Raw genomic sequence first — 26,124 nt, 5'->3', positions numbered from 1 at the left:
TTGGGGTCCCAAGGGAAAGAAGAAGCCAAGGCCCAAACCCCTTGTAGCAGGGAAACAAACACCACAGTAGCTCTGCTCCAGGAACCATCATATTTAATAGCTGTTGCCATCACAGCAGATCCAGCTGAAGCACAGAGATCATTGTCTGCAGGGACCGGGACCGGGAGAGCTCTTCTACCTCCCTGGTGCTTCACACAGCTCCCTGCAGCCTTTAGCCCTTCCCACTTCAGACAGACACCCAGCTTTGTGCAGGGGCTGAGTCCCACTGAGGTGGGGTGCCCCTGCCCTGCCTCTGCCACCTGCAGTTTGGGGGAGAGGGGAAAGGGGCAGAGAACAGTCCCAAGGGTACTGTTACTGCAGGAAGGTATGAGGGGAATTGTTCTCTCTCCCCAGGGCATGGATACAAGATGGAAAGGGGACAGATGGGGACAGAGGCAGGGGAAAGCTGTCTCATCTCATTCTGGATCTGGCAGAGGAGATACTGGGGCTTCCTCTGCCACCCCTGCCCAGCAGCCATCTCCCCAGGGCTTGGCAGGGAGGTGATCCCATCTCCCAGGCAGGAGCCAGCATGTGGGTCTTGTTTTCTTTAGCTGCTGTGTCATCATACTGCAAGAGACTGACTCTGCCACTGCAATTAAAAGTCACCCCAGATGGATGTGACAGGACGCTGTGCCATGGTCACACAGAGGAGATGCTGTCACCCCAGCCTGCAGCTGGAAAGGGCAAGAGCACACTACTGCTCCCACCAACTGCTCACAAGCAGGGCACCCAGTGGGTGCTTCTCCCATAGAATAAACTAAGAGTATTTTGTACAATAAACACAATTTGTCCAGCCCTCCCCCCTCCCGTCCCCCCAGCCCAAGGAAGGGGAGTCACGAAAAGAGGCGGCGCTCCGTGCCCCGGGGAGCCCTGCCCCGGGCCCGCTCCTCCTCCAGGCTCAAAGCAGCTCTTGTCCATGCACGACACGGGGAAGGGGCGAGACTGCAGCCCTGGCTGAGCAGGAGGTGCCTGTGCCAGCCCCTACTCCAGGTAGATGTCCTCTGTGGGGCACGTGTACTCCACATACTCCTTGTAGAATTGCTGAAAAGCCCTCCTGCAACACAGCACCAGGCAAAGCTTAGCAGGAGCCTCCCCACAAGGCAATTATAGATCCTTGTTTCCATCCTGACCCTCACTCCTTACCCCATGGCCTGTTTGACCCCCCCCAGGCCCTGAGCTCTTCTGCATTAGCCCCAGAGCTGCCATCAGAGCCACAGGGTCTCCATCCTTGCTCTGATTCCCTGCATAGTGCATGACTTTCAGCCATTTGCCTGCAAAGCCTTGCACTGGGACTTTTTCCAGTACTGTCAGGAATATGCTGCCCATAGTTCTGTCAGCCCTGACTCTCAAGCCAAGCATCTCACTGGAGGAAGAGGTGCCAGCCTGGGGCCAGGTCCAAGCCCCACATGTAGGGGGAGAGGGCAGGATTCAGCCTGGCTGTCTTGTTCCTCCTGCCCTTTATAAGCCAGCCTTCTCTGCCCAGCCAGGACTCACCCTACAGACTCCGCCAGTGGCTTCGTGGACTCCTCTGAGACGAAGACGTGACAGGCAAATCTGTGGTCAGCAGGGTGCTTGGTGATGAACCCAAAATATCTGAGGGCAAAGAAAGTAGATGTGACTGGACCAGTAGGCATAGGTACCCCAGCATCTCTGAGGCGTACCCTCCCTTAAGCATAGGGATTTGGGACCTGAAAGCCCCCCATAAATCCTGGTGGCCACCCCAAGGTCATGCCACAGCCCATGTCCAGAGCTGCAGCACTGGGCTCACAGGGAGCCCTCCAAGCCAGGGCTCGGGGAAACCTCTTCTTCCCTTCCTAGCCCCAGGGAGCAGGAAGGCAGGAGAGCCTTGCTGCTGAGCTACTGGTGTTGAGAGATGCACTACAGTTCTTGCTACTCACTTGTTGTTCTTTGGATGGTACCCACAAAAGGAAATGTTCTTCAGCTGGAAAAAATGGCTACACTTGTTTACCTGGGGGAGAGAGAGAGGGGGGAACTGTCAGAGCTTTTCTCCCCACACCCTGCAGTGCAGCTGGTCTCTGGCCACTGGAAATATGCACTTGGAGACTGAGGAGTGAAATTAATTGGAGACTAATCCTGGGCTGCTACCAGCAGCAGTTTCAGGATTGTTCCAAGCACCTGAACAAAGGGAGCTTTTCCAGACAGCCCTGCTGGCTCTTACCTCAGCTGCCTTTACCGCCAGTAGCTCCTGCAGGAATTTCCCTGGAGGCCCTGAGTCAGACTGTACTCAAGCTAGAGTCAGTGCTGCTGTTCACCAGCACACACAGCCCTCCTTCACTAAAAAGGCTCCCAGAAACACTAGTACATAGAAGATGAATGGATAACTTAGAACTAAACAAGCCAATTCAAGCCTGGGTGTCAAAGGGTCCCAGCCAGAAATGAAAACTTATACAAGTCTAAATTGCAGCTAAGTTGATGGCATCCTCTGAATTTAGGCAAGATTTGTAGAAACCTCATGCCAGCTCTATCACAGCACTCACAGCCATGAGCTACTCCTATTCCTTAGCTAGAAGGGAGGTTTCCCAACAGCTTGCTGCAAAGCCCTCACTTTCCTCTGCTCAGCATCCCAATGTGCTTTACTAGGCTACTTATGCAGAATGCTAATCAGCAGCCTGCCCTTGCCAGATAAAGAGATTACAGGGCAGATCTGGAGGACACCACTCAAAATAGCAGCAGAAAGGTTTAGAAGCAGCTGACAGATTACTGGGTATGGCTCAGCTCACAGCATCCCAGCAAGTGACGTGCCTGGCAGCTGTGAGAGCATCAGCTGGCAGTACCGCCCGGAGCTGGGGCCTTGTGAGGCATGGGGGATCTTGACGGTGGGCCTAAAATGGTGATGGATGGTGTTCTCACACCCTCAGACCCTTAATTTTCATATGCAAGGGGTGGAGACCCTTAATTTTGATATGCAATCATGGCCTATAGCACAGAGGGCACGAGCCAGTTCAGAGCAGCAATGAGGGAGGGGATGAGATGAGCAGGGAGGGGGACACTACCTTGCTGTGCTCCTTGGAGTCGTCAGCTTTCACAGCAATCTTGACCCCGCGCACACTGATCTCCAGGACGCAGCTGGAAGGGGGGTTAAAGTGCACAGTGAGGCGGCGCGTGGTGGCAATCTGCAGAGAGACAGACAAAGCAGTGGGACACGTGAGCAGCGATGATGGTTCCCCACTGAGGCTCTGCCCTGCTGCCAGATGGAGCAGACACTCCTGCTCCCTGGGATGAAGTGGGACACTACCTTCTGCATGGCCGCACAGAGCACATCATTGCCCTTGTGGTAAGGAACCTGCACGGAGCCAAGGAACTTCACCCGAAACTGGTCCACCCAGTCACTGCTCTTGGCCAGAGCTGGAAGACAGAGCACATGGCAGGGGTCATCTCTGGTGACCAGCTATATGGGCTGAGCTCCACCTCCCCTCTCCACCTTCCCACCCCTGTGCTTTTCCCTGCCCAGGAAAAGCTTCCCTCAACACCAGCTACCAACTCCCAGCATCACAGCAGAACCTGCTCATTGCTCCCTGCTGGATGCCCAGTTTGGTCCTCTCCCCTAGCCCCTGCTCAGCACCAGACTGCTCAGCAGGGAGGATGTGGTACAAGGATGTGGGAACATCAGCAGGCTGCACACAGAGGCTTGATACCTGTTACATGGTCTGGGTCCTTGGTGACTTCAATGGCATAGTAGGCAGGGAAGATGCCCCGATCTCCTGTGCGCATGTTGTAGGCCTCATACCAATAATCTTCTGCCTGCACCTCCACCAGCAAAGGATCATCCACCTCCAGCTCCAGCTCGTCCGCGTGGCGAGGCACAAACCTGGGCAGAGAGGCCATAGCAGCTGGCTGGCCAGCAGCGCTGGTGCCCTTCTCACTGGCACACTGCTGGGGCACCGCCCACAACCCCGCCAGTGCCCTGGTAGCCATGGGGACCTGACATGCTAAATAAAGCATTGAAGAAGGTTTGGGCTCAACGGGCAGCAGCAGCATCCTGACACCTAATGCAAGGGTATTCCCTATTGCACCACCCAAGCTGCTCCTCAGAGGCCCTGACTGCCCTTGGAGGTCTTGCCCATGCAGCAGCTTGGGCAAATGTTGCTCCTGGGCAGGGCATGAGCTACAGGCTACAGGTTTGTTCCCCAGGGCTTCCCACACCAGAAACACTGGAGTTTGTGCTGGCCCCACCTTGGTGGGAGTGCAGAACCAGCTTTCCCCTGATAGAGGCTGGGGATACTGCCTGGTGCCTGCAAGCTCACCTAAAGACAGCACGGTGAGTCTGCTCCTGCTCCTCCCCGTTGATCATGCAGGAGAACAGCCCAAAGGACTCGGCACCTGGGGACAAAGGCAGAGGAGGACATGTCAGCATTGAGGGATCAGCATCACAGCCAAGAGAAGGACATGGGCCAGGCCATCTGCTGAGGCTCCTGCAGGATGGTTTTCATCCATGAAAAACTCTCACAGGGAACACTCCTGTGATGCCACAGGAGAGAGATATGGCTGGAGCTGCTGTGCTGGTGCCCATCAGTCCCTGCTGGGAACAAGGCCTCCCTGCACCAACACAAACAGCTGTGACACTGGCATGGGACCAGCCACACCATGGGAAACCCTGCCTGCTGGAGCATGCCAACAGTGCTCTTCTGGGCTTGGAGAGGAGTGTGGCATGCCAGGAACATGATGGCCCCCTGTGAGCTCACTCAACCTCCCCCTCAGCATGGTCATATCTGGGGCATGCCTCAATGCAGCCTCAAACACCTACTGCCACCCGCACTTGACACTCACAACACTTTTCCAAGCCCCACCATGCCTCCTGAACCACTAGGAACAAAGCCACAGGCTGCAGCAAGCAGAACTGGGGCTGAGGTCTGCTGGTAGCTTCCTATCTCCTGAGCATGTACCAGAGACAGGCAGGGCTGCCAGGGCAGGCAGCCACCAGCCCACCTTCCCCCTGTGCCCAGCACTCACTGGAGGAGCGTGCCCGACCACTCATGAAGACATTGAGGAACTTCTTGGAGAAGTGGATGTCTGCCTCGGGGGTGGAGTCCTCAGAGAGGCAGACTGAGTCACGCTTCAGCGCATCCTCCTCATATTCCTCGCCGATGGCCGACTCATAGGGTGACGAGATGCAATTGTCGTAGACCGTGGCCGAGTCGCTCTCATCGCTGTAGCCTGAGTAGCACTGCTTGAGGCTGACCAGCTCCAGCTGCACGTTCTCATCTACCACCAGTGTGTATTTGACAGAGTCATAGGAGAGGGCACTGGTGTCCGAACTCACAGAGGCTCTCTGAAGGTTGTGCCCCGGCCGGGAGCCACCACTCCCGCCACCACAGGAGGCCCTGGGCAGGTTTGTCTTGTCAGGAGAGGACATGTAGTCCAGCACCTCATCCTCCTCGCTGATGGAGGGGTTGGTTTTCCCTGCCAGGGCTGAATAGCCGGAGGTGTCGATGTCGGAGCTGATGGACATGCGGTTCTCACTGGACTGGGACAGGAACGGCTTGTCGGTCTCCAGGGGGTCCGAGTTCTTCTGCACGGGCGTCAGGTAGATCTCCTCCGTGGCCTCCAGCCTCACATCCGTCTGGTAGCGGATGCGGTCCCGGTGGGCCTCGGGGCCCCTGGTTACCACCACGACGCTGGCACCGTGCGGTGGGGCCCGGCTGGGGGCCTGGTGCTTCTCGGGCGGCCGGGATGAGGCAACGCAGGCTGGGGCCATCTGCGTGGCTGCTGTGCGCCGGCACGGGCTCTCCGTGGATGTGCCCCGGTCTTTGGTGGAGGTTGTGCTGTTTTGGTGATTGACCTCATCACTCAGGCAAACGTGGTCATGGGGAGGGGTCTGCTCACCTGTAGGGAGAGGAGAGCAGTGTAGACAGCCACACAGAGGGAATGCTCCCTGATGGGGAAGGTGTCCAGGGATGCCACCCAGACTCACAGAATCATTTAAGTTGGAAAGGACCTCTAAGATTCTCAAGTCTAAGTATTAACACTGTCAAGCCCACCACTAAACCTAAACCTCTAAGCACCACATCTACGTGATTTTCCACATTTCCAGGGACGGTAATTCCAGCTCTTCCCTCTTCCAATGCTTGTTCAATATTTCAACAAAGAAATTTTTTCTAATATCCAACCTAGACCTTCCCTGGTGCAACTTGAGGCTATTTCCTCCTGTCCTGCTCTGTGCTACTTGGAAGAGAACAATTCCCAGCTCACTAACAATCTCCTTTCAGGTAATTGTAGAGAGCAAGATGGACAGGCACCCTGCATCCATGTGGTATGTTTTCCCCAACCTCCTGCTCCAGCACCACTTGCCTCAGGCTCCTGAGCACCATGAAAGGGTGCAAGGAGCTGATCCTGGCCAAAAGCTGGAGAACTCACCCGTTTTCAGAGGGGACGACGACCGAGACACCCGCTCCTGCCAACTGTGCTTTTTCCCCAGAGAGTTGTTATTCAGAGTGTCCTGAGGAGAAGAACAAAGCTGCCTTAGAGCCTGAACAGTAAACAGCACGTGGCACAGCAGCACCCATTCCTCCCTGGGTCCACAGCACCCCGCTCTGCTGGGGCACGTGATGCTCAGAGACCACCAGCCCCACAGCTCACCATGCTTGCTGCTGCAAGAGTGCCATGATGGCTGAAGCAGGGTGGGCAAGGAGCCAGCTGGGCAGCATTCCTCCACCAGGGAAAACTTGGCTGCAGAAGCCCACAGCTGGACAGTCCCAAGACAAAAAATTCAAGACTTGAGCCTGCCTGCATGCTTTGCTCCCATCCTGCCAGCCCTGCCTACCCTTCAAACCACCTAGCTAAATGAAATAGGGGAAATGCCAAGGACCAGGTGTTATGCTGCTCCTCAGCTAGAAGCCAGCTACTGGATAGATTAATTCCTGCCTCTGGAGACATCCATATTGGGTGTACACAGGAGCATACACAGATAGTGTGTATGCATGCAAATCTACACATACACAGTTCACTAGCAGATGTCAATCCTGAGCAGCGTGAGAGGAGAGGCAGGATCAGACCATCCATGCTGCCCACGCCTGGGAGAGTTTCTGTGGGTGCTGTGCCCTGCCTGCCCAGCCCTGGGTGGCGGGCCATGCATAGGCGCAAGGGAACACATGCTCAGCCTTGCTGCAACACCCAGGGAGCAAAGGGCACCAAGTCCCCTCTAATGAGGACCCTCCTGCAGATGGGGGATAAGTCCTCCCTGCCTGTCTCCACAGGGTGTGGCATCCTGCCTGGTGCAGTGCCAGCCCTCATCCATCCCCAGGATGCCCCTGACTCCCCACTCTCAGCCCCTCCAATGGGGCACTGAATGTTTCTGCCCCAGCTGCAGCATTTTGCACTGTTAGGCCTTGCTTAAAGTACCAAAGCCCTTCTGGGGCTCCCTGGATTTTCTCACAGCCTTATCACCAACCAACAGCTGTTCCCAGCAGCACAGGAGCTGCCCTGTCCTTACTTTGCCTCCCCACTGACGTGAAGGAAGCCTTTGCCCCAAAATTCCATCATGTCACACACAGCTGAACCATGCCTGCCAGATCCCTGCCTCCATGGGGAGGGAGAGACCCCCTTCACAGAGCTCTGGCAACCTCTCACCATGGCCTCCATGAGTCCTGCCTGTGCTAAGGCAAATAACAGCATGTCCCTGCTAGCCTTTCCCAGGGACACGCTGGGCTGGGATGTGGGCCAGGCAAGCTGTCACAACGATGGCCTCTGCGTGCAGAGTGCCACAGGGCCAGCACACACAAGCCAGCCTGGCTGCCTGGACTGGGAAAGAAGGCAGCAATGCAGCAGGCACAGTCCACTGAGCCCACCCATGTCCACAGGGCCAGAGCACTCAGGGGTCTGTAATGCCCTGCCAGGGTGGAGAGGCATTCACAAAGTCTCAGAGGATGAACCTAGCCAGTCACAATAGCTGTTTCTTGCCCTCTGGGAAGCTGGGGATGTTCCTCTCACCATTTCCAGGCCACCTACCTGGGATGATGATCATAGAGCGCCCAGCAGCAACTGAGACATCACCAGACTGGATCCTGGCCCCACAAGAGCAGAGGGTGGGATGATGCTGTGCTTTGTGAACACCCTGTCTGGCAGAGTGCCTGGTGCCCAGCTGGGCATTCAAGAGAGGATGCATGGCTATGGTCCCTCTTCTGACTACTTGTAGGAGAAGGGAGCTGAGCAGGTCAAGGGGATGCAGTGTCTCACACAAGTGGAAACAGACTGGGGACAGGCTGGTCCTCAAGGGATGCCCTGCACCCTGCCCTCTCCTCAGGGCACCCCAGGTAGACAGGGAGAAAGTGCCTCTGGCTAGAGGTAGGCATCCAGAACAGGAACCCAAGCACTTTACAGCCAGCCTCTCACTAGATCCTACCAACAACACTATCCTACCTGGCCAGCCATGCCACAGTCCTGTGCCACCATCCCCACTGGCTCCAGGCTCCCATTGCCAGCTGCAGCAAAGCCCCCTCTCCCATTCCCCATGTCTTCAGCTCAGCTGTGCCCACACCTCACAGTGAGCTCCACAGCCTCCACCATCTCCTTGCAAGGGGACCATCAGCTTTCCCTCCACAGCCTACCATCTCTGCAACTCCCCCCACCCCCATCCCTCTCCAGACACCTGCTCCCACCCCAGGACACTGGTTAGGACCAAGTGTCTGGGAGAAGGCCCTGCTCTTCCCCACCTCCCCCAGCTGGATGTGGCTGCCACACACCACTTGCTCCTGGGGGTCCCTGCACAGGGTGGGACAAGGCTGCTGCTGTCCCCTTGTCCATTATGCTCAGTGGAGCTCCCCCCGCCTCCCCAGCCCTGCCGCCTTTGTCCCCGGTGCCAGCTGCCTGCGGGCGCCTATCCTTGGCTCTGTGCCTTCCTCCTCCCACCCATGGCCTCAGGCAGAGAGCTGGCATCAGCTGCCGGTGCTGGGCTGGTGACACCCAGCTCTGACTACTCCCCATCTGTCACCCACGGGGACACCTGCCTCTCACTTCATGCTCCTCAGCTGAACGTCACCGCGACGAAAATCCTCCCACTTGGCAGAAGGCAGAGCTGAATGGAGGAGGGCAGCAAAAATAGCCCTGCTCGTCGTGCACTTTGCGTGGGCTTGTGAAGTTTGCAGAAGTGGCAGAGCAAAGGGGCTCCAGCCGCTGCCTCGGGGGTCAGGATGCAGGGCACCAAGTCATCATCCATTCCAGGGGTGACAGTAACACCATGGCTGTGTGGGGCAGGCAGTCTTGGCTAAAACCATCCAAAATCTTTACAAAATCTGAGTGTGAGCGAGACAACAGTACCTCCTTGTTCTCCTGGCCACCATTTTGGGCGTTGCTTTTCTCTCTCTCAGATTTTGTACGGGGTTCTGACATTAATGCTTCTCTTGCCAGGCACCACCGCTCAGAAGCTGAGGCCACCAGGTCCCCACTGTCAGGCACGGGGCACCTGGTGTCACCAACCTGCCCTAGAGCTGGTGCTGCCCCAACGCGGGGCAGCTGGAGCCCAGCCAGCTGTTGGTGCCGGCCCTGGGCTCGCCAGTCCGTGGCGTGGTGCCCCGTCCCGCGATGGCTCATTCACGCGTTCGGTATCCGTGCCTCGTTTGCTCCCCATCCCACGGAAGCCCTTCGCAGCTCCCACCCTGCCCCTGCCGCACGGCTCTGCCAGGCCACCCGGACCCTGCCGGGGCGCATCTCAGTCCCGACAGGATTCCTGGCGTTTTCTCTCCACCTCGGCACCAGAGATGAAAGAAGGACCCACCCGGCGCCTAAGCCCCCTCAAAGAACCCCCGCCGATCGCAGTGCTGGGATGCTCTGGCGGTGCGCAGGGGCGGCCGGGCAGGGCGTTCTCAGGTCCCCGGCACCCGAGGAGCCCCGGGTCCGCAGATCGCTCCCTCCGGCTCGGCCTGCGCTGCCCCCGGCCCGGGGTAACGCGAGCGGCCGTGAGAAGGGACCCCGATGGCGGGGGCGGCTGCCGCGCCGAGCACCGCGGGCAGCGGAGCCGAGCCCCACCATCCCCTTCTATTTCCTCCCCCTCCCTCCATCCGCCCGAGACAAAAGCCCCGGCAGACGGCGGGAGCATCCTTCCTCCTCCTCCTCCTCCTCCTCCTCCGCACCACCCAATCGCCCCGAGCTCCCCATCCCGCCTCACCTGGCTGCGAGGCACCTGCGGGAAGAGGTTGAGGGTTGTGGGTCGCTTCGGCCTGTAGACTTCGGTGGTCCCGGCCGGGGGGTCTTTCTGCAGCGGCTCGGGCGCCGTCTGCTCCTCGGCCGGCGTGTCCCCCGCCGCGTCGATGAGGTCGAGCTGGAGCATCTCGGCCTGCAGCCGGCTGGCCTCGCCGCCGCCCGCCGCCCGGGCCGCGCCGCCCGCCCGGCTCACATGGCCCTGCCGGGATTAGTGCCCGCGATCAGGCCACCGGGAGGGCGGGCGGGACGGGCCTCCCGCCGGGGACGGGCCTCCCGCCGGGGCCGCCGCATCCGCACCCGCTGCCTTTTAAAGGGGCAGCGATGTTATTCGCGGAGCCGGGAGCCCCGCGTCCCCTCCCGCCTCCCAGGCAGGTGTGGGCAGCATCCCTCCTCCCTTAGTGATGGGGCTTACTCCCGGCAGGTGTCTGTCTGCAGGTACATGCAGCCGTCACTTTCACTACGCAGCACACAAACGTGCACACCCAGGTTTCATCTCAACATAACAAGGACATTTTTTACAGTGAGAACAACCATTCTGCAGAACAATCTCCCCAGGGAAATGGTAGAGTCCTCATCGCTGGAGATTTTCATGACGCCCCTAGAGAGCCTGCCAGATCGTCTCACCCAGACTCCCTTTCCCGCACAGGGTTTGGCCAGGTGATCCTTTGAAATCCTTTCCAGCCTGGGCTGCCCTATGATTCCTCCTTCCAAGGCAGACTGTTCCCTTTCTTGGTTCGTGTCCTGGCAGGTGGGACTCATACAAGCACGTAATCAGTTTGATCAGACTTGGTCTATCCCCTGCCTGAAGCAGGTCACCTGGGGTCTCATCCATCACACCTGAACATCCTCACAGGTGGAGAACCCACCACCATGCTGGCACCGTGTACTGCGTTACTACTACTTTTTCTCTCTACTGGGTTGAAATTTTCACTGCACACCTCTGAAAGGAGTCAGGCTCCTCCTTCCCTGTAATGCCCACTTGGACCAGCAGCTCTTTCCCCCTTGTCTTACTCATTGAGGACAAGCTCTCCTTACATACATTTGCATATATCAGACCTGAGGCCATATGGGAGGGATGCCCAGCACTGGCTTTCCAGTCGCCTGCTGGTGCTGGCTGTGTTCTGGCTGGAGGCAGCTCCACTCTTTCCCCTGCACCTTTGGGAACAGGGTGACCACTGTGGTCTGTGGGGAGCAGATGTCCTATCCCACCCCCTTGGCTGGGCACAAGTGCAGAGCCACCACACTCCTTGTGGCTGTGCTGCTGGGTGAAGAGGCACCAGTGTCACCTCTGTGTGTGTTTAAATGTCTGTGGGTGCCTTCCCAAGGCCCCCTCCTTGTATTAACTGGACCTGCACATGCACAAGTTGCTGCAGCCAGCAATAAAGGCAGCAGCTTGGCATTGAGGAGTTGAATTGTCTGTGTTATCAGCTGTTTGTGGTGACTGCAAGCTCCTCAGCAGGCAGAGGTGGGGAAGGAGGGGTTTTTGCAGCTGAATACTATCCATGTCTCCAGCTGCATGGAGGATGCCCCCTGAGTCATGTGAGAAGAAACAGCCCCAGCAGCTCAGGCAGCCACTCCAAGAGCTCTTGTTGCTACCAGCTCCTGACCTGTCAGACAAAAGCCAGCACAGGCAGGGCTCTGCCTGCTGCAGGCACAGTACAAACCCTCTCATGGGAGTCACTTCCCTCCAGTGTCCTTGCTGAAGTCCTGCAGTGGGTGAGCAACTGGAGAAGCACTGCCACAGATACTTGTCCTCTTGAGGCTTTAAACATTTAAATCTCTTGTTTTGAGCATTAGCCTTCATGCTACAAGTTCTGCATTTCTGTTTGTGACAAATCACAGGATTTTAACAAGGAAACCGAGGCACGGGAAAAGAACTGCAAGGAAATGCCAACTGAATAGATTATACCTAGCCAAAGTGGGTGTATTGGAGTCAGCTGGTGACATTCAATCTAGACTGCTAATAATGCTGCTTCCATAATCCTGTAGCTGTAACAATCACTTGGGAAACTCACAGAGGGAAAAGTCCCGGAAGGATGCAGAAAAGTAAATCACTGTCATTCTGAAGAAAAAGGCACCCTAGCAGGGGTGCAGCATTCCAGGTTCAAAAACTAGGAGGAAACTACAGCCGCTGCAGGTATTATTTGTGGCCTGTAGCTCAACAAAGTGATTTTGAAACCACACAGAAATCAATCACCTTACCATGTGAGTGAGACCTGCAGTGATCTGCAAAGCAAGGGCAGGCACTAGACATTGGGAAGCCTTTCTGACTGCAAGGATACTGCCACACCAGAGCAGGCTGCCTTGGGAGCCCTCTAGGAACAAGTTAATATCACCTAAGGTCAGCTTGAGCAGGCTCATGTCTCAGCACAGATGCAATGGTGAGGTGACTTCCCAAAGTCCCTTCACCCCGTGGGAGAGATTAGGGTGTGTGGGAGAGCAGTACCAGTGCCCAAATCTTGTGGCAGAATAAACACAAGATGCACACCTATCTTCAGTGCAGTCATGGGGACACTCGTGCTTCCTTACAGACCTGTCCCTGGGACTGATGTGATGCTGGTGTGCCCCTGCTGATCCTACCTCCCACCTGCACCGTGCTGTTGCAATGGCAAAAAGTCCCAGTGTCCAGCAACTGGTCTCTCTCTGACAGCCCCAATGCTGTGATCCATGGCTCCAGGGGGCTGGAGCAGAAAGAACCCTGCTGCAATTGAGAGGTACTGAGATCACCCCTGGAGCACTGGTCTAAGCTCGGGAATCCCCTGTGTGGGGGCTGCTGCCCACCTGAGGAAGCTGCTTGCTTCCCTAGGAATGAAAGGCTCTTGCAAAAAGAGTGGAGAGATACACAAGATGTTGCTTGAGTGCTGCAAGTCTCTTCCCTGCTGCCCCACTCTCACAGCCTTCACTGTCAGAGGAGTGGCAAAACCCTCAGCTGGGAAAAGCATTTTATGAGTGCAGGGAAGCAAGGGGGACTTGCTGAGTGAAGGCACAACTGCTCTCCTTCTCCCCACCGCTGGCTGGCTTCAGAGCACTAGGAGAAAGAGAAGTCTCTCTGCCCCCAGCCTGGCACAGCCACAGCTGGCCATGGACCACAGAGGCAGCTTCAAGGGACAGCCTGTGAAAAGCTGCATGGAGTAAGCAGCCACCTCGCTGCCCTGTCCTTTGCTCCCAGCCCACACATCCAGTTCCCCACTAGTCCCTGGGCTGCAGGCTCATGGCAGCTCCTTCCCTCTTTGCAGTGGGTCCCGCTGGCCTTCTGTGAGCAGCAGCACACTTGGATCAGTGGCGCTGAACATCAAGAAAAAGCCCCTGGCATTTCCAGCAATATTATTATGCCGAAAAAAATGGTCTTTTTCCTCCACATTTCTGTGCCTTTATGGCTGTTTCAGACCTTTTCATGCAGACCCAGGAAGGCTCAGCCCAGCCCTTCATCAGCTCTTTTCCCTTTGGGCGCTTGTTCTCAAGCTCTTAGGTACTTCCAAGAGAGGTATTTCTTTTTAATTTTTTTTTTTTTTTAATTCCTGCATTAACCATTTCCACAGTTCCTGGAAAATAGATGAGGCACTAAACTTGTATTAACCTCTGCCTGGCTGTTTGCTGGGATCCATCTTGCTGAAACCAGAGCTTGTCACTCTGGATTTCCAAGCCACTAAAACAAGGCCAAACCCCAAGTCTGGTGCTTTTGTTGCAAGTATCCCTCTCAACACACCTGACTGCTGCCACTGGTGACGTGGAGGTTGTGTCCCTCACCCTGGTGGCCTCCACTCCTTCCCAGCTGGCCTCCTGCCATGCCATTCAACAGCCCCAAAGACAGCCCTGCTTCCTCTACAAGCCCTCTGCTCAGCCTATCTCACTTCTCATTTCATTCACTGGGGACTTCTTGTTGAAATTAAGTTTCTTTTCAGCCACACATGTTATTATTCCTCTTAGAGCATGGTCTCCCATCCATGAGGTGTGGTCCTTGTCAGTGGAAAGTTCCCTCCTGCACAAACATCAGTCTATGCCTCCTTGCAGTTCTGTGTGTCTGAGCCACTGTTTCTGAGGAGCTGCTAAAATAGCCCATAACGAGGTCGTTGTTTTTCTGGGACCAAATAAATCCTCAAAACCCATCTCTGTTACAGCCACAGGTTTTGTCATGAACCAGCTCTGCCCAGACCCCCCCACCTCATCAAGGACACAGACTGTCCCCTTTGCAGCCCTCAGGTAGGGTTTGTCCCCCTTGCTCCTGGCCAGTGCTTTCCTGCTCGCTGTTGGGTTACTGTGCCTGCCCACCTCTCCAGAGACTCGCTGCTGGGCGGCTGGATGACTCCAGCCCCTTGTCCCACGGTGCTCCCCTGATCCTTTCCCCCTTGCCCGTGGCTCTCTGCTCTGGCGTGACTCATTGAGCCAGCAGCTTGCTTTCACCTCGCATTGCTCCACTGCCAGGCTTTCACCCGCTGCCTGGCCTGCAGGGGTGACCAGGGCCAACCCTTCCACCTTCCTAGCACAGCTGCTCTGGGGCACTGGGTGCTGCCACGGGCAGGGCCTCAGCAAAGCCCCCTCACGCTCTGGTCCCAGCACCCCTGACTCACCACCCCCAGCAGCTCCACATGATGCAATCAGCAGGCTGATGCTGACTGCTGGCCATTCCTGCCCTGCTGGCCATTCCTGCCCTGCTCAGCCATTCCTGCCCTGCCAGCCCCTGCACCTCCCCCAGATCTGACCACGCTGCTCCCTCTGGGCCTGACTGCTTCCATCAGGCAGATCCTGCAACCTTGTCGCCCCAAGCTCGCTCTGGATGGCAATCAGCTTGGAAAGCTCCCTGGCTCTCGCCTTCAACATTTGGGATTGAAAAGCCTCTCTCACAGCCATTGTTGTCACCACTTTCGGTTCTGCTCCTCGGGCAATCCTCCGCATCCCATATAAAGCATTTGGACGTATTTTTAGCAGGCATTTTTTCTGAGCATGATAAGCTTCCTCCTTTGCTGTGTTTATGAATAACTCATTGCTTCCCCTACGGCAGCCTCACATCCCCCTCCCACTCCAGCAGACTCTCAGTGCACCAGGACATTTGTGTAAAGCAGCTCTGAGCTGTCCCCAGGGAAGGCATGGGGCTCGCTCTCAGAGCCTGAGCAAACCCTCTGATGAGGCTCGGGTCTCTGTGTTGAAACACAGGGATACAGAGGTTAGGTCTCTGTGTTGAAACACAGGGATACAGAAACCTCTGAGTAAACTGTTTCAAATGGGCAAAAGGAGCTGGTTTTCCTCTCCCTAAAGGAAGGGCTGCAGCACTTGAGATGCAAGTCCCCCCTGCCCCTTCCCCTCCCTGCCAAACTTCAGCCAAGGGCTGTCAATCTGTAGAGAAAAAAAAAATCCTGCCCTGAGCCCAGTGGTGCTATCAGCAGTGGGGAACTGGGATGGCTAATGGGAAGAATCCAGCAACAAACCCCCAGTCTCCGTCTGCCTCACCTATTGCAGGCAGATGATGTTCCCAATGCCAGGCCCTCACTGCGGCTGTGCCCTCATGGATGCCCAGCACTGGGTTTGCCCTTGGTTTTCCCTGCAGCATTATCCCTCCTTCCTTCAGCATACACAGCCCATGAGCCCAGACTGTCCCAGGGAAGTCTGGCCATAACACCCTACAGCAGGAGGAGCCTGCAGTTGGAGCAGAGGTACCGAGCAGCAGCCCCATAGCTGGGAACAGACAAATTTTTGGTGGGAAGGTCACAAATTAGACCAAGGAGCACAGCAAGACACCTGCACCTCCCAAGGATGAGGTCTGCCTGTACCTTCCTGCCTGCAGTGAGGAATTCCAAACGACACAAATTCACTTTCTAATTTTAAATCTGCGACAAATTCTTGTACCTTTCCTGTCCTCACTGGGTCTTTATCAGTTTTGCAGAGGAAGTATTTCCTCTGAGGGACAGAATGATTCCCAAACCACTTGGCTGCTCCTCCAGCATTTGCATCCTTTAGCATGAAACACATTGACAAAATGCAGAAACTCTGTGTTGAGAGGTATTAGTTCTTAGCTTAAATAAGTAAGCTTTCAGTAGAATGAGTTAGAATGGGTTCATAGAGTTATATACTGTGTGATCTAGTATGTTGATTGCTCAGCTTTATTTGCCTAGCATCAGTAGCTGGATCTGCCGAGGCCTTGGGACACAAGCCGTGAGTTTACATCTAGAGATGTTTTTGGCTGGAATTGACTTAATTCTCCTAGTAATTTTCCTAGTAGCTGGTGCAGTGCTGTGTTTTGTCTTTCTTATGAGAGGAGCATTGATAACACACTGATGCTGCTGTGGTTGTTGCTGAATAGTGTTTATCCCAAGCCTAGGGCTTTTTTATTTCCCCATGCTCTGCCAGCGAGCAGGTGCACCAGAAGTACAAACCAGAAGACAAGGAGACTCCAGCTGTCAGCAGAAGCTGTAACTCCACAAGATAAGAACAGTGTATGGCCTGCCTGCACAGACACAGAGAAAGAACCCAGTAAGATGTTAGAAGACCCCAGACCAAAAATCACCACTGGACAAGAGGTGCATGGAGAGTGTCTGAGGGGTGGGTGCATGAGTTGTATGGGTATAATTACCCAGGGGTTTCTTTGCTCAGGGTCCCTCTCCACAGGCACCCAGCTTGAGCTGACCTGGTGCTGTACCACTAAACTACTTTTATAAAATCTGAGCTGGGGGCTTTGCTACAGGAAACCTAGGGTTGAGCCTGAAGGAGGAGGAGTCAGCCTTGAGTGAGTGAGTGTTTGAGTGAGGGGTCAAAAGGGGCACCTGTCAGCTTACTGGAGCTGCCTGCTACAAAGAGTCCCCTCCCAGCAGTTTAAGTCTCAGGTGGTGTGTATGTGATTACTTGAGTGGTGTGAGAATGCTCAGGCTGTGGCTTTTCCTTTAACACCCTGCATATTTCCAAATCCAATGTAATAATCAATTTATCTCCACATTTCTGCCTCCATGGCCTTCTAGGGAAGTTCAAACAGTGGTGTGAACCCCATCAGGTTCTTGACAGCCTGCTCTAAGATGGATGGGACACCCAATTGAGGTACCTGCACAGGCTTCTCAGCTCCCATCTTTATTCTGCCTGCTGCCTGCTGGTGTCAGAGCTACCCCCTTCATCCCTGTTTCAGGAGCCTCCAGGTCTCCAGCCTCATAAAGACCTGTAAACAGCTCTAGCTAAAGCTCGCTAGCAAGCCAGAGAGAATATCCCCTGTGAACAGAGGCAGCTCTCACCATGCCAGCCCAGCTGCATCCCCAGGTCTAGGGATGCATGTGGGGACAAGAGGCACAGCCCAGGTGGGACCTTTGGTGCCACCTTGCAGATGTCCTTGATTCCTGAGAATGCTTGCCAGGTGCCAGATGCTCGCTGGTTATCCTGCTCAAATGGGGGCATGCCACCATTTGCACCCAAATCCTTGGGCTCATCCCTGAGGAACAAACTCCAACCCCAATAGCACAGTAGGCACCAAATGACACCAGCTTTGAGACTGAGTCCCTTGAGTTTGGCTGGTTCAGAAAGGACCTGCACTGTGCTGGAGTGAGGAGAGGGCACTGCCAAGCAGAGGGGATGGGGCCATGGCAGTGGGTTCCTTGAGAAAGCATCACTCATCTGGGGACCCGGTGGTCCTGCATGTGGGCTGATGGTCCTGCCAGCCCCACTGGTACATTCTGCCCATCCCTATCCCTCTCCCCATCCCCATCACACTTACCCTACTGGCCAGGCTCTCCTTGCAGTGCAGGCTGATTCCACACTCATCAGTGATCTCAGAGAGGTCTTCATCCTCAAATTCCTCAAGGCTGATGTCATGGGTGAGCCTGGAGGGAGTGGAGATGGCCTGGTCACCCACTGCCCCAGTGGTGGACAGGAGGGTGCAGGGTGCTGTGGTGCCTGTGGGCTGGGAGCAGCACTGACACCCCAGGAGACGCTGTCCCAGTCTCTACTAGGAAGAAAGACTGGGAAGGCAGCTTCTTCCCAGAGGGGATAGGTCTGTCCCCTTGAATGGCTGGGCTTGGCACAGTCCATGGCTGTTGGGAGGCAGGGGGAGTGTGTCCCAAAGCAGTCCCTGCCTGACCAAAGACAGCAGGGACATGCAGGTTGAGAGTACATGGAACAGACAGAACAGCCAGCCCCATCACAGGAGGCTTGTTCTGCTCACACCATCCCAGGGAGCCTCTGGGATTGTCCCAGCTGGGCACAGACACCAAACAGGGCAAAGGCCGGGGTTACAGGAATTGGAAGGGCTGTGTCCAGGGCACAGCTGGAGGATGGACCTGCTGGGACAGGTGACCATATCAAGACCCACAGAACTTGTAAGCACAGCAAACCTCTCAGCCATGGCACAACCAGCCCCTGAGCTGCAGCTGGCAGGGATGTCCCAGCCCAGCTGCCTGCAGTAAGAGAGGGCAGCGATTTCCCTTTGCACCAAAATCACTCCCCAGGGTGACTATGGGCATCCCTGTGAACATCAGTGCTGCTGAGCTGGTCTGCATGGCCTCAGGGTTCCTTAGGGCTCTCAGTCCCAGCCATACAGTCTCCTTACACCCCTTCAAAATAAGAGAGATCCTTTTAGCAGCTGAAAATGTGCTGATGAGCCCCAGGGGAGTGATGAGGTGCTCCTGGCTTCTGAGCATTAAAACATTTCAACATAGTGGTACTTCAATGCTCTTCTCACTTATTCATTACCACAGGGGTAAATGAAAGAACCCAACTCAAAAGTCCTTGGCCAACCTACTTAGACCCCTGAGTTTTGTCTGGAGTGGCCATGGACACTGCTTTGCTTGCTACCATTTCCCTTTGCTCCCAGCTCCACTGGCTGGGAGACACTTGGGTGAAAGGGCTGTGCCTCTCTGGATTGGTCCCCAACAATGCAGTGAGAAAGAAATCAGAATGGTGCTTTGTGACCTGCAGACCTCCCACTCTCACTTTAAGCACTGCTTGCACATCTTGGGGACCCCACATGCAGTGCCACTAACCCACTGGCATGGAGGGGTAACATCTCCCCTGCCCCAGCTCCTGGAGAGGGAAAAGAGTGGGAGAAGCCCATGGGAGCAGCAGCATCTTCCCTCTGTGTTTCTGAGGACCCCACTAGTAGTGGTCTCCTGGGGTGAAGACAACTGGGAGCAACCACGCCCATGGAGGCAGCCCCTGCAAGACACAACAGGAATGCAAGGACAGAGCCTTCAGCCCAGGGTGGGATGGATGGACCCCCCTTTGCCTATCTCCTCCTGCTGCCCGTGGAAGGGAGGCAACGCGGAGCAGGAGGCTCATGATGAGCCTTCAGAGCACAAATTGATTTCTTCTCGGGTTACACGGGTCGCCAGGGTGGGACATCATCCAGTTGCTAATGCCCGGGGCCTCGCCCGCCATGCCGGGAGCGCAGTGAGTGCTGCGGGCCCGCTGAGGGGCACAACGCTGCCGAGGGCTGCCAGGGCTCCCTGGCTCTGCAGGAGCAGCCTGACAGGGTGGCAGTGCCCCCCACTCCGCATGGGGACAGGCAGCCCTGTCCATGCCCTCGGGATGGGGAGATGCTGAGCGGGTTCCCCAGCACTGGCCCTGCCTGCCGATGCTGGGGCGCAGCAGGAGGTGTCCAGACACCTTCTGCCACTCTGCTGCCTGGCTGTCACACAGCTCCTGCCCAGCCAGGAAAACTTTGGGCTCAGCTGCGTGCCAAGTTTGCTCCTGTCCTGTGGCCATCACTGGCAGAGAAGGGTGATGTGCCCAGGAGCAAGGGGCTGCCCCTCACCCCCCTGCATGCCCGCGGGACAGGCCCCCCCTTCCCTAGGCCCAGCCGGTCCCCTACCATTTCTCCCACTGATCTTCCAGCCAGCTCTCCTCCTCGGTGCTCGATTCCATTTTCAAGGGCAGCTGCATTGAGGAGGACCCCCCTTCACCGGGGGACACACTCCCACACCAAAAAACACCCCCAGACCTGCTGTGAGGAGTGGTGAGGGAGATGGCAGCTGACCCTGGGTGCCCACTGCCTCTCTGCCTGCCCCGTCGCAGTCCGTGGCTGCCGGCGCTGCTCTCTATCCTCACTGCGCAACCTGGGCAAGCTCATTAAAAATAGATGGAATCAGCTGTCCTGGAGGGGAAAAAAAATAAAAAAAAATAACCTCCCCAGCTGAGCCAGTGCCAAGTCCCTGCACTCTGCTGGGGATGCTGACTGCCTCTGCCTGCCAGCCAGCCAGCCTGGCTCCTGGTCTTGCTCCAGCACTCGGCTCCTCAGCACCCACAGTGGGCACAGGGGATCTGCTAACCCCATCATGGAAACCCTCAGCACCCGGCCTCTCCTGCCCTTGCAGCATTGCTGTCCCCCACAGCAGGGGGACACAGACAGGAGCATCTGTCCAGCTTCTCACCAGGTGGAGCGAGGCCCCTCTCTGATGCAAAGGCCAGAGTGTTTCCAGCACAGCGGGACCGGCGTCATGGCCAGCTGCACTTCCAAGCTGAGGGGAGTGCCTTTGCCAAGGGACAAGCCCAGCCAGTGCAGAGCAGTGCTAGCAGCACTACCCCTTCCCTGTCTGCCCCCACCTAACCCCCAGACCCACTCCTGCATCAGGCAGGATCATTCCTCGGCTTCCCCGACCTCTAAGCCATGCTGAGGGCCAGGGAAATACCTGGTGAGCTGCTCTGCCAGCTCCTACCCCTCTTCTGCTGCTGAAGGAAATAGGGGTCTTTCCCAGGAGGGCCTATCAGGTGTTGCTGACAAACTTTTAGTACAGCAGCCTCAGATAATCCTAAACCACCCCCACACCTCTCAGACCCACTCACTCCTTGCCCCATCACGATGAAGTCAAAGTAGCTCTAGAAGAGGCACCTACCATGACTCTGAGATGGGGACAGGGCATCCCCCTCCCCACTCTGATGCACAGCGTGGTGGCATCCCCACTGCCACCCATCACAGCACTCTTGCCCCTCACTGACACCCACTCCAGGAGCTTCAAGTAATGGGTGCATCTCCACCACCTGCTTTGCTCCTGGGCAGATTAAGGTGGGTGATGTCACAGGAGCCCAGCTCAGGGCTTGGACTGCCCTACGCAGCTAACCTGTTGCAAGCTCTCTCCCCATCAGTGCCTCACCACTGGTGAATGTCACACGTGATACTGCGGTCATTGTCACTCAGCCCCACAAGAACAGCATGCAGGATTCCATCTTCCCTATCAGCTCTGCCTGGAGGCACCTCATCTGCTTGAAACCTCAATTAATGCAATGAATAAAGAAATCTCCATCTCTCTATTACTTGCGCCCTTTGCTCCTCTCACATGGATGCTCCAGGAAACACAAGGAAGGCTCTCCATTACCCACCTCTGCTCCCTGTGGTGGAAACACCCCTTCCTTTCTCTCTTCCTTCTCAAAGAGGCTAAAAATACCAGCAAAATGAAACAGCTCTGACTCCTCTCAGCTCCATCACTGGCAGTGAAAGTCTGAGCAGGACTTTCACTGTACAAAATACACAATACACATGTATTTTGGCCAACTTACCTTGCCAATGGCCACGGCATCACAGGTATCTGGGAGTCTGTCTCCATTTGTGAGGGTGGGAGAACCCTGTGCTTGCAGGTTATGAGTGCTTTCCTGAAGGATGTACCAAGAGGCACCTGAAGGTGGGCAGCCCTGCTGTATGCATGAGAAGTGATAAACTTGGGATTCTCAGGAACCGTGAGCAAGAGTACACACGTGGGTGAATGAACAGAGGCAGATGTTACCTGCCCATGGCAGGAGCAGCTTGATCACAGTCCAAAGAACAGCCTTAAAATCAGTCCTGGCTGCTGTGCCTCTCTTGACCCCATCCCCTGTCAGCCCACTGCCACTGCAGAGGATTTTCCATGCAGGGCAAAACCAGGGCAAAAAAAATGATGTGATGAAGCTGGGTGCTCCAACAGGCCCAGGTGCCCAAGCCTTGCTCTGATAGTCTGCTGTTAGGTGCTGTGAGCAAGTCATGTAACCAGCACCAGTGGAAAAAATAACACTAACCTACATTTGGCTGGCCCCTGGCTCTTTCTTCCATCTCAGTGGCCAGAGACTGCTTCATTCGAATGGATGGGAAGGCGCCTCTCCCCCTCCATCAGAGGAGGACAACCCTTTCGTCTCCCCTCACAAGAAGACAGGTAGCCCCATTCCAACGCCCAGCTCATTCATTGCCTCCAAACAGGCTTTGCTGACAGCTCCAGATGAGCACGACAGACACATAAAACAAACCACAGAGCTAAAATGATTTTTGCCTCAGCCTGAAGGTGCCTCTTTGAACTTCGCGACAAGACTGAGAGAACTTCTTCCCCCAGAGAGCCCCTCCCTTCCCAAAGGGCTGTGATTTCTGACAGTTCCCTGAGTAGGGGAGTAGTTTCCCCTCTTTCCTGACCTGTGGAAATAACTCCCTAAGCGTTTCTTTTCCTAGGTGCCTTCCTACTCAGAAGCTGGGTGGATGCCCTTTGCTTTTATCAGGGACAGCTGAAGGAGATAGAGGGGAATCATTCAGTGACCCCTCCCAGGTTCCAGCTACATTAGAGCCACAGTCCTGGGGACAGCAGGGCAGGCAACACCGTGAGCTCTGCAGGGCCCTGCATCCAGCTGTGCCCCAGTTGTGCCAGTCCTCCCTGTCCCTCTAATGCTGGGTAGAGGCACCCCTAACCCAGAGAGGCCCTAGAGAGCCCCTCACAGGAAAGCCTACCACAAAGCACTGCCAAAGCTTTTTAGCAGGGCAAGGAGCTGCAACACAGTGTCCCAGAGAAAGATGTTGAGGAGCTCCAGTGAACACAGACTGGACTGCAAGGCTTTGGGAAGCTTAAGGACAACGGGAGGATGGATGAAAATTACTTTTTTACTGTTGTCTCCTAAAATGCTGTTTTTCTTGTTATGATGAACAGACACCTCTGGAGGACCTCCTGGCTAAAGGAGGGATCACCTCACCATCCTTTTCCTCCCACTTCTTCTCAGACAACACCAAATTACCATGGGCAGGCCACTATGCCTGGTCTCTTCAGAGTTCAGTCTGCTTGCTGGCCAGGACCAAGCCCTCTCCCAATCCAAGCCAACCGATCACCTAATGCTTGGGCTGGCGTGTCACCACTCGGAGCTGGGAGTGCAGGGGCATGTGCCAAAGGGCAGAAACCTGAAACACCTCATCCTGCAGGCAGCAAGCAGGGGCAGAGGGCAGGGCCCACCTCACTGCCAGCCATGGTCTGAGCCTTCACTCTGAACTGCGCTCATCGCTGCTGGGTCATCCACGGGGGACAGCCCCTCACTGAGCCCTGCAGCAGGAATGCAGGACCTGGGACATGCACAAGCCAAGCTGTGACACATAACCCAGCTTGTGTTTCACAAGCATGGCTCCCTTCTCCCACGACACTCCCCGCCACAACATCGCCTCTGATCTGCCAGACCCTGCCCCAGGCTCAGACACATCACTGCATCTTCTTCCGCTTACACCGTGAGCTTGGTGCCCGGGGAAGATTTTGCACTCCTGTCTCGATTCCCCAGTTTTCCACCCAGCTGCACAGCCTCCTTCATGAGGTCAGTTCTTCCCTGGAGCAGGCTGGTGGCACACAGGGCTCCTTTTGCAAAGATCTGAGGCACAGGCAGAAGCAGCAGCTCGTTCTCCCTCCCAGGGCAGGGCTGTTTGCTGGGGAGCAGGAGGGTGCCCAGGGCACAGCCACACCTCCAGGACAGCAGGTGGTGGGCCCAGAGCTGCTCGGCAGCTCAGCCTGCAGCCCCTGGCTCGGTGGCCAAGCCCCTCTCCGTGGTGGAGGATTCCAGAGGCAGCGTTGAATCGCTGCCTTTGCAGGGCACACCAGCCATGTTGCAACAGCTCCCAGCAGCTCTCGCAGGCAGCGCTGCAATAGGAGGCAGTGCCAAAGAGCCGGAGCCACCAGCAACGGGGGGCCAGCAGCAGAGCCCTTCAAATATTCATTGCCTGAACACTACCTTTGCTCGACTGCACCCATCTGTTTCTCACAGGGACCCACTGCTTCCCCAGCCTCAGGGGCTGGGCCTGACAGAGGAGGGCATGATCTTTGCTGTGGTCCTAAGTAGGGACCATCCCCTCCTTTCCACCCAAAATCTCAGCATGCAAGGCAGCTGGTACCATTCCCCTTTTCACAGGCAGCTCCCCCCAGCACCCTGGATGGCAGAGGCAAGCAGAGAGCAATGGCTGACAAGGGCACAGCTTCCAGGAGCAGCGAGCCACCCCTGATGGCAAGTGAACACCGCACCTGCAGGCAGGGGCAGGGCTCCTCCCTTACCCACCTAGCACATCCCTGTCCCAGAGCTACCCTTAGCAAGCACCAGAGGCTCCAAAGCCCACAGGCGTCCGTGGCCTGGCCCATGCCATCGGAAGTCCCTGTGACAAGCCTCATTGGGTTTCAGAGGAGACACAGCCCCCTGCATCCCAAATCGATGGGAGCACTTGGTATTGCTAAGAGAATCAATTCTGGCACTCTCCCACCGTCTCACTTGGGGTTCCTGTTTCACAGGGGCAGGAAGGAAGCAGAAGCAACTGGGATTTCTAGGAAAGGGCTGGAAAAAGGCTTTCCTTGGGGAGGGGAGAGAGATGAAGCTTTTTTCTTCCATGAGGAAGAGGTGTTGGAAGAGGAGATAAGGCAGGTAAGGGGGCGGGATGGGGTGCGAGGGGAGCATGAGGCCAAGCAGGGGGCTGGGAATCTGCAGTGGTGTATGTGTGGGGCGAGGGCCAGCACGGCTTGGGTGGGCGGGCTGAGCAGCCATGGGGGCTGGAGCGATGTCCGCGGTGGGGGCTCAGTGGTGCCTGGGGCGGGGGGCAAAGGGATGGCGGGGGCGGGGGGCTGCGCGCCGAGGGGCAGAAGCGCTGGACGAGGCGGGGGCCGTGCGGTCGGGGGCTGCAGCAGAGGGGGAGCGCTGCCCCGGGAAAGGGGCAGGGGCTGCCCCGAGAGGGTTCCGCGGGGGGACGGCGGCCGGTACCTGAAATTGGGGGGCGAGGCGAGGTGCAGCCCCAGGAAGGGTGAGGAGGCGGGCGGGGATGCAGCTCCTTTCTCTCGCTCCGCCATTCTGTGGCTCTCTCCATGCAGGCGGAGGGCGGGCGGGAGGGAGGGAGGCAGGGAAGGAGGGATGAAGGGAGGGGGATGCTGGCGGTGCCGGCGGGGAGGGACATACCTGCCGCCGGGGCGGGGGGAGCGGGGGCGCGGCCCGGAGGCTCCATCCCGCGGCTCCGGCGGCAGCTGCAGGACAGGCACGGCACAGATGGAGGCGTCACCTGGCACCCCGACCACATCCGCTCCGCCCGGGGCTCGGGGAACGCCGGCCCCGGCGGGACAGATGTGCCCGCAGCTGGACCGGCCCCCAGCTGTGCCCGCAGCTGGAGGCTGCACCCTTACGGGCAGGTGCGGGGGATGGCCGGCTGAGCGGGCAGGCAGGAGCCCAGGGCGAGGGGCTGGACATAGAGGGGCGCTTGCAGGGGTCTCTTCGGCAGCGAGGAGGGGCCTGGAGGCAGCGGGAGCAGCAGGAGCAGCCAGGCTGTGCTTTGGCACCCATGGCATGGTTACCGCTCCTGGCAACAGGTCTGGCAGCCCCAGCAAAACCCTGTCCCTGTCGAAGTTCACCAGGGCTGCAAGTACTGCAAAGGGAATTAAAAAAGCAGCATACACACGCCTTCCACAGGCACAAAGGAGGGAAAAAATGCATCTCAAGGTTTCAGGTCTCTTCCCAGAAAGGGTAGACCCATTTTTGTATCCAGCTATGTCTCAAGAAGCATTTTGTCTTGGATGGGTACTCATTGCTGCTACTCTTCCTTATCAGCCTGAGCAGGTTTCTCTTCCCTGCCTCTCTTCCCCATGCTTTGCAAGCTCAGAAAACTGTGCAGGTTTTGCTGTGGACAGAAGTCGACAGCATCAGTATTTTTAGATCTCAAGGCTACTTCTGTACCTGAACAGGAGAACTTTCCTCATTCCCTGCATGCCCACTGTGCTCCCAGTCCCTGTCTGT

The 26,124-nt window shown here is 56.6% G+C and overlaps 1 protein-coding gene across 2 annotated transcripts; it reads right to left on the bottom strand.

Moving 5' to 3' along the window:
- Positions 1 to 76: 76 nt before the first annotated feature.
- Positions 77 to 25,257, bottom strand: MAPK8IP1 (mitogen-activated protein kinase 8 interacting protein 1). 2 transcript variants are annotated; one of them, XM_071427387.1, is made up of 12 exons: positions 25,105 to 25,257; positions 17,882 to 17,987; positions 10,160 to 10,393; positions 6,415 to 6,496; positions 5,011 to 5,883; positions 4,305 to 4,380; positions 3,696 to 3,868; positions 3,296 to 3,405; positions 3,054 to 3,173; positions 1,938 to 2,008; positions 1,534 to 1,632; positions 77 to 1,093 (listed from the first exon to the last, which is right to left on the bottom strand). In XM_071427387.1, the coding sequence occupies exons 1-12, from the start codon at positions 25,188 to 25,190 to the stop codon at positions 1,021 to 1,023; spliced, it is 2,103 nt and encodes a 700-aa protein (XP_071283488.1). In that variant the 5' UTR covers positions 25,191 to 25,257; the 3' UTR covers positions 77 to 1,020. The 2 variants fall into 2 exon arrangements, with proteins under 2 accessions (XP_071283488.1, XP_071283489.1); XM_071427388.1 differs by lacking the exon at positions 25,105 to 25,257 and adding an exon at positions 19,973 to 20,058.
- Positions 25,258 to 26,124: the final 867 nt, after the last annotated feature.

Source organism: Agelaius tricolor, unplaced genomic scaffold, assembly GCF_023055355.1.
Source record: "Agelaius tricolor isolate 1412-34295 unplaced genomic scaffold, bAgeTri1.0.p SCAF_5, whole genome shotgun sequence".
NCBI lineage: Eukaryota > Metazoa > Chordata > Aves > Passeriformes > Icteridae > Agelaius > Agelaius tricolor.
This window is presented reverse-complemented; position numbering and strand designations above follow the sequence as displayed.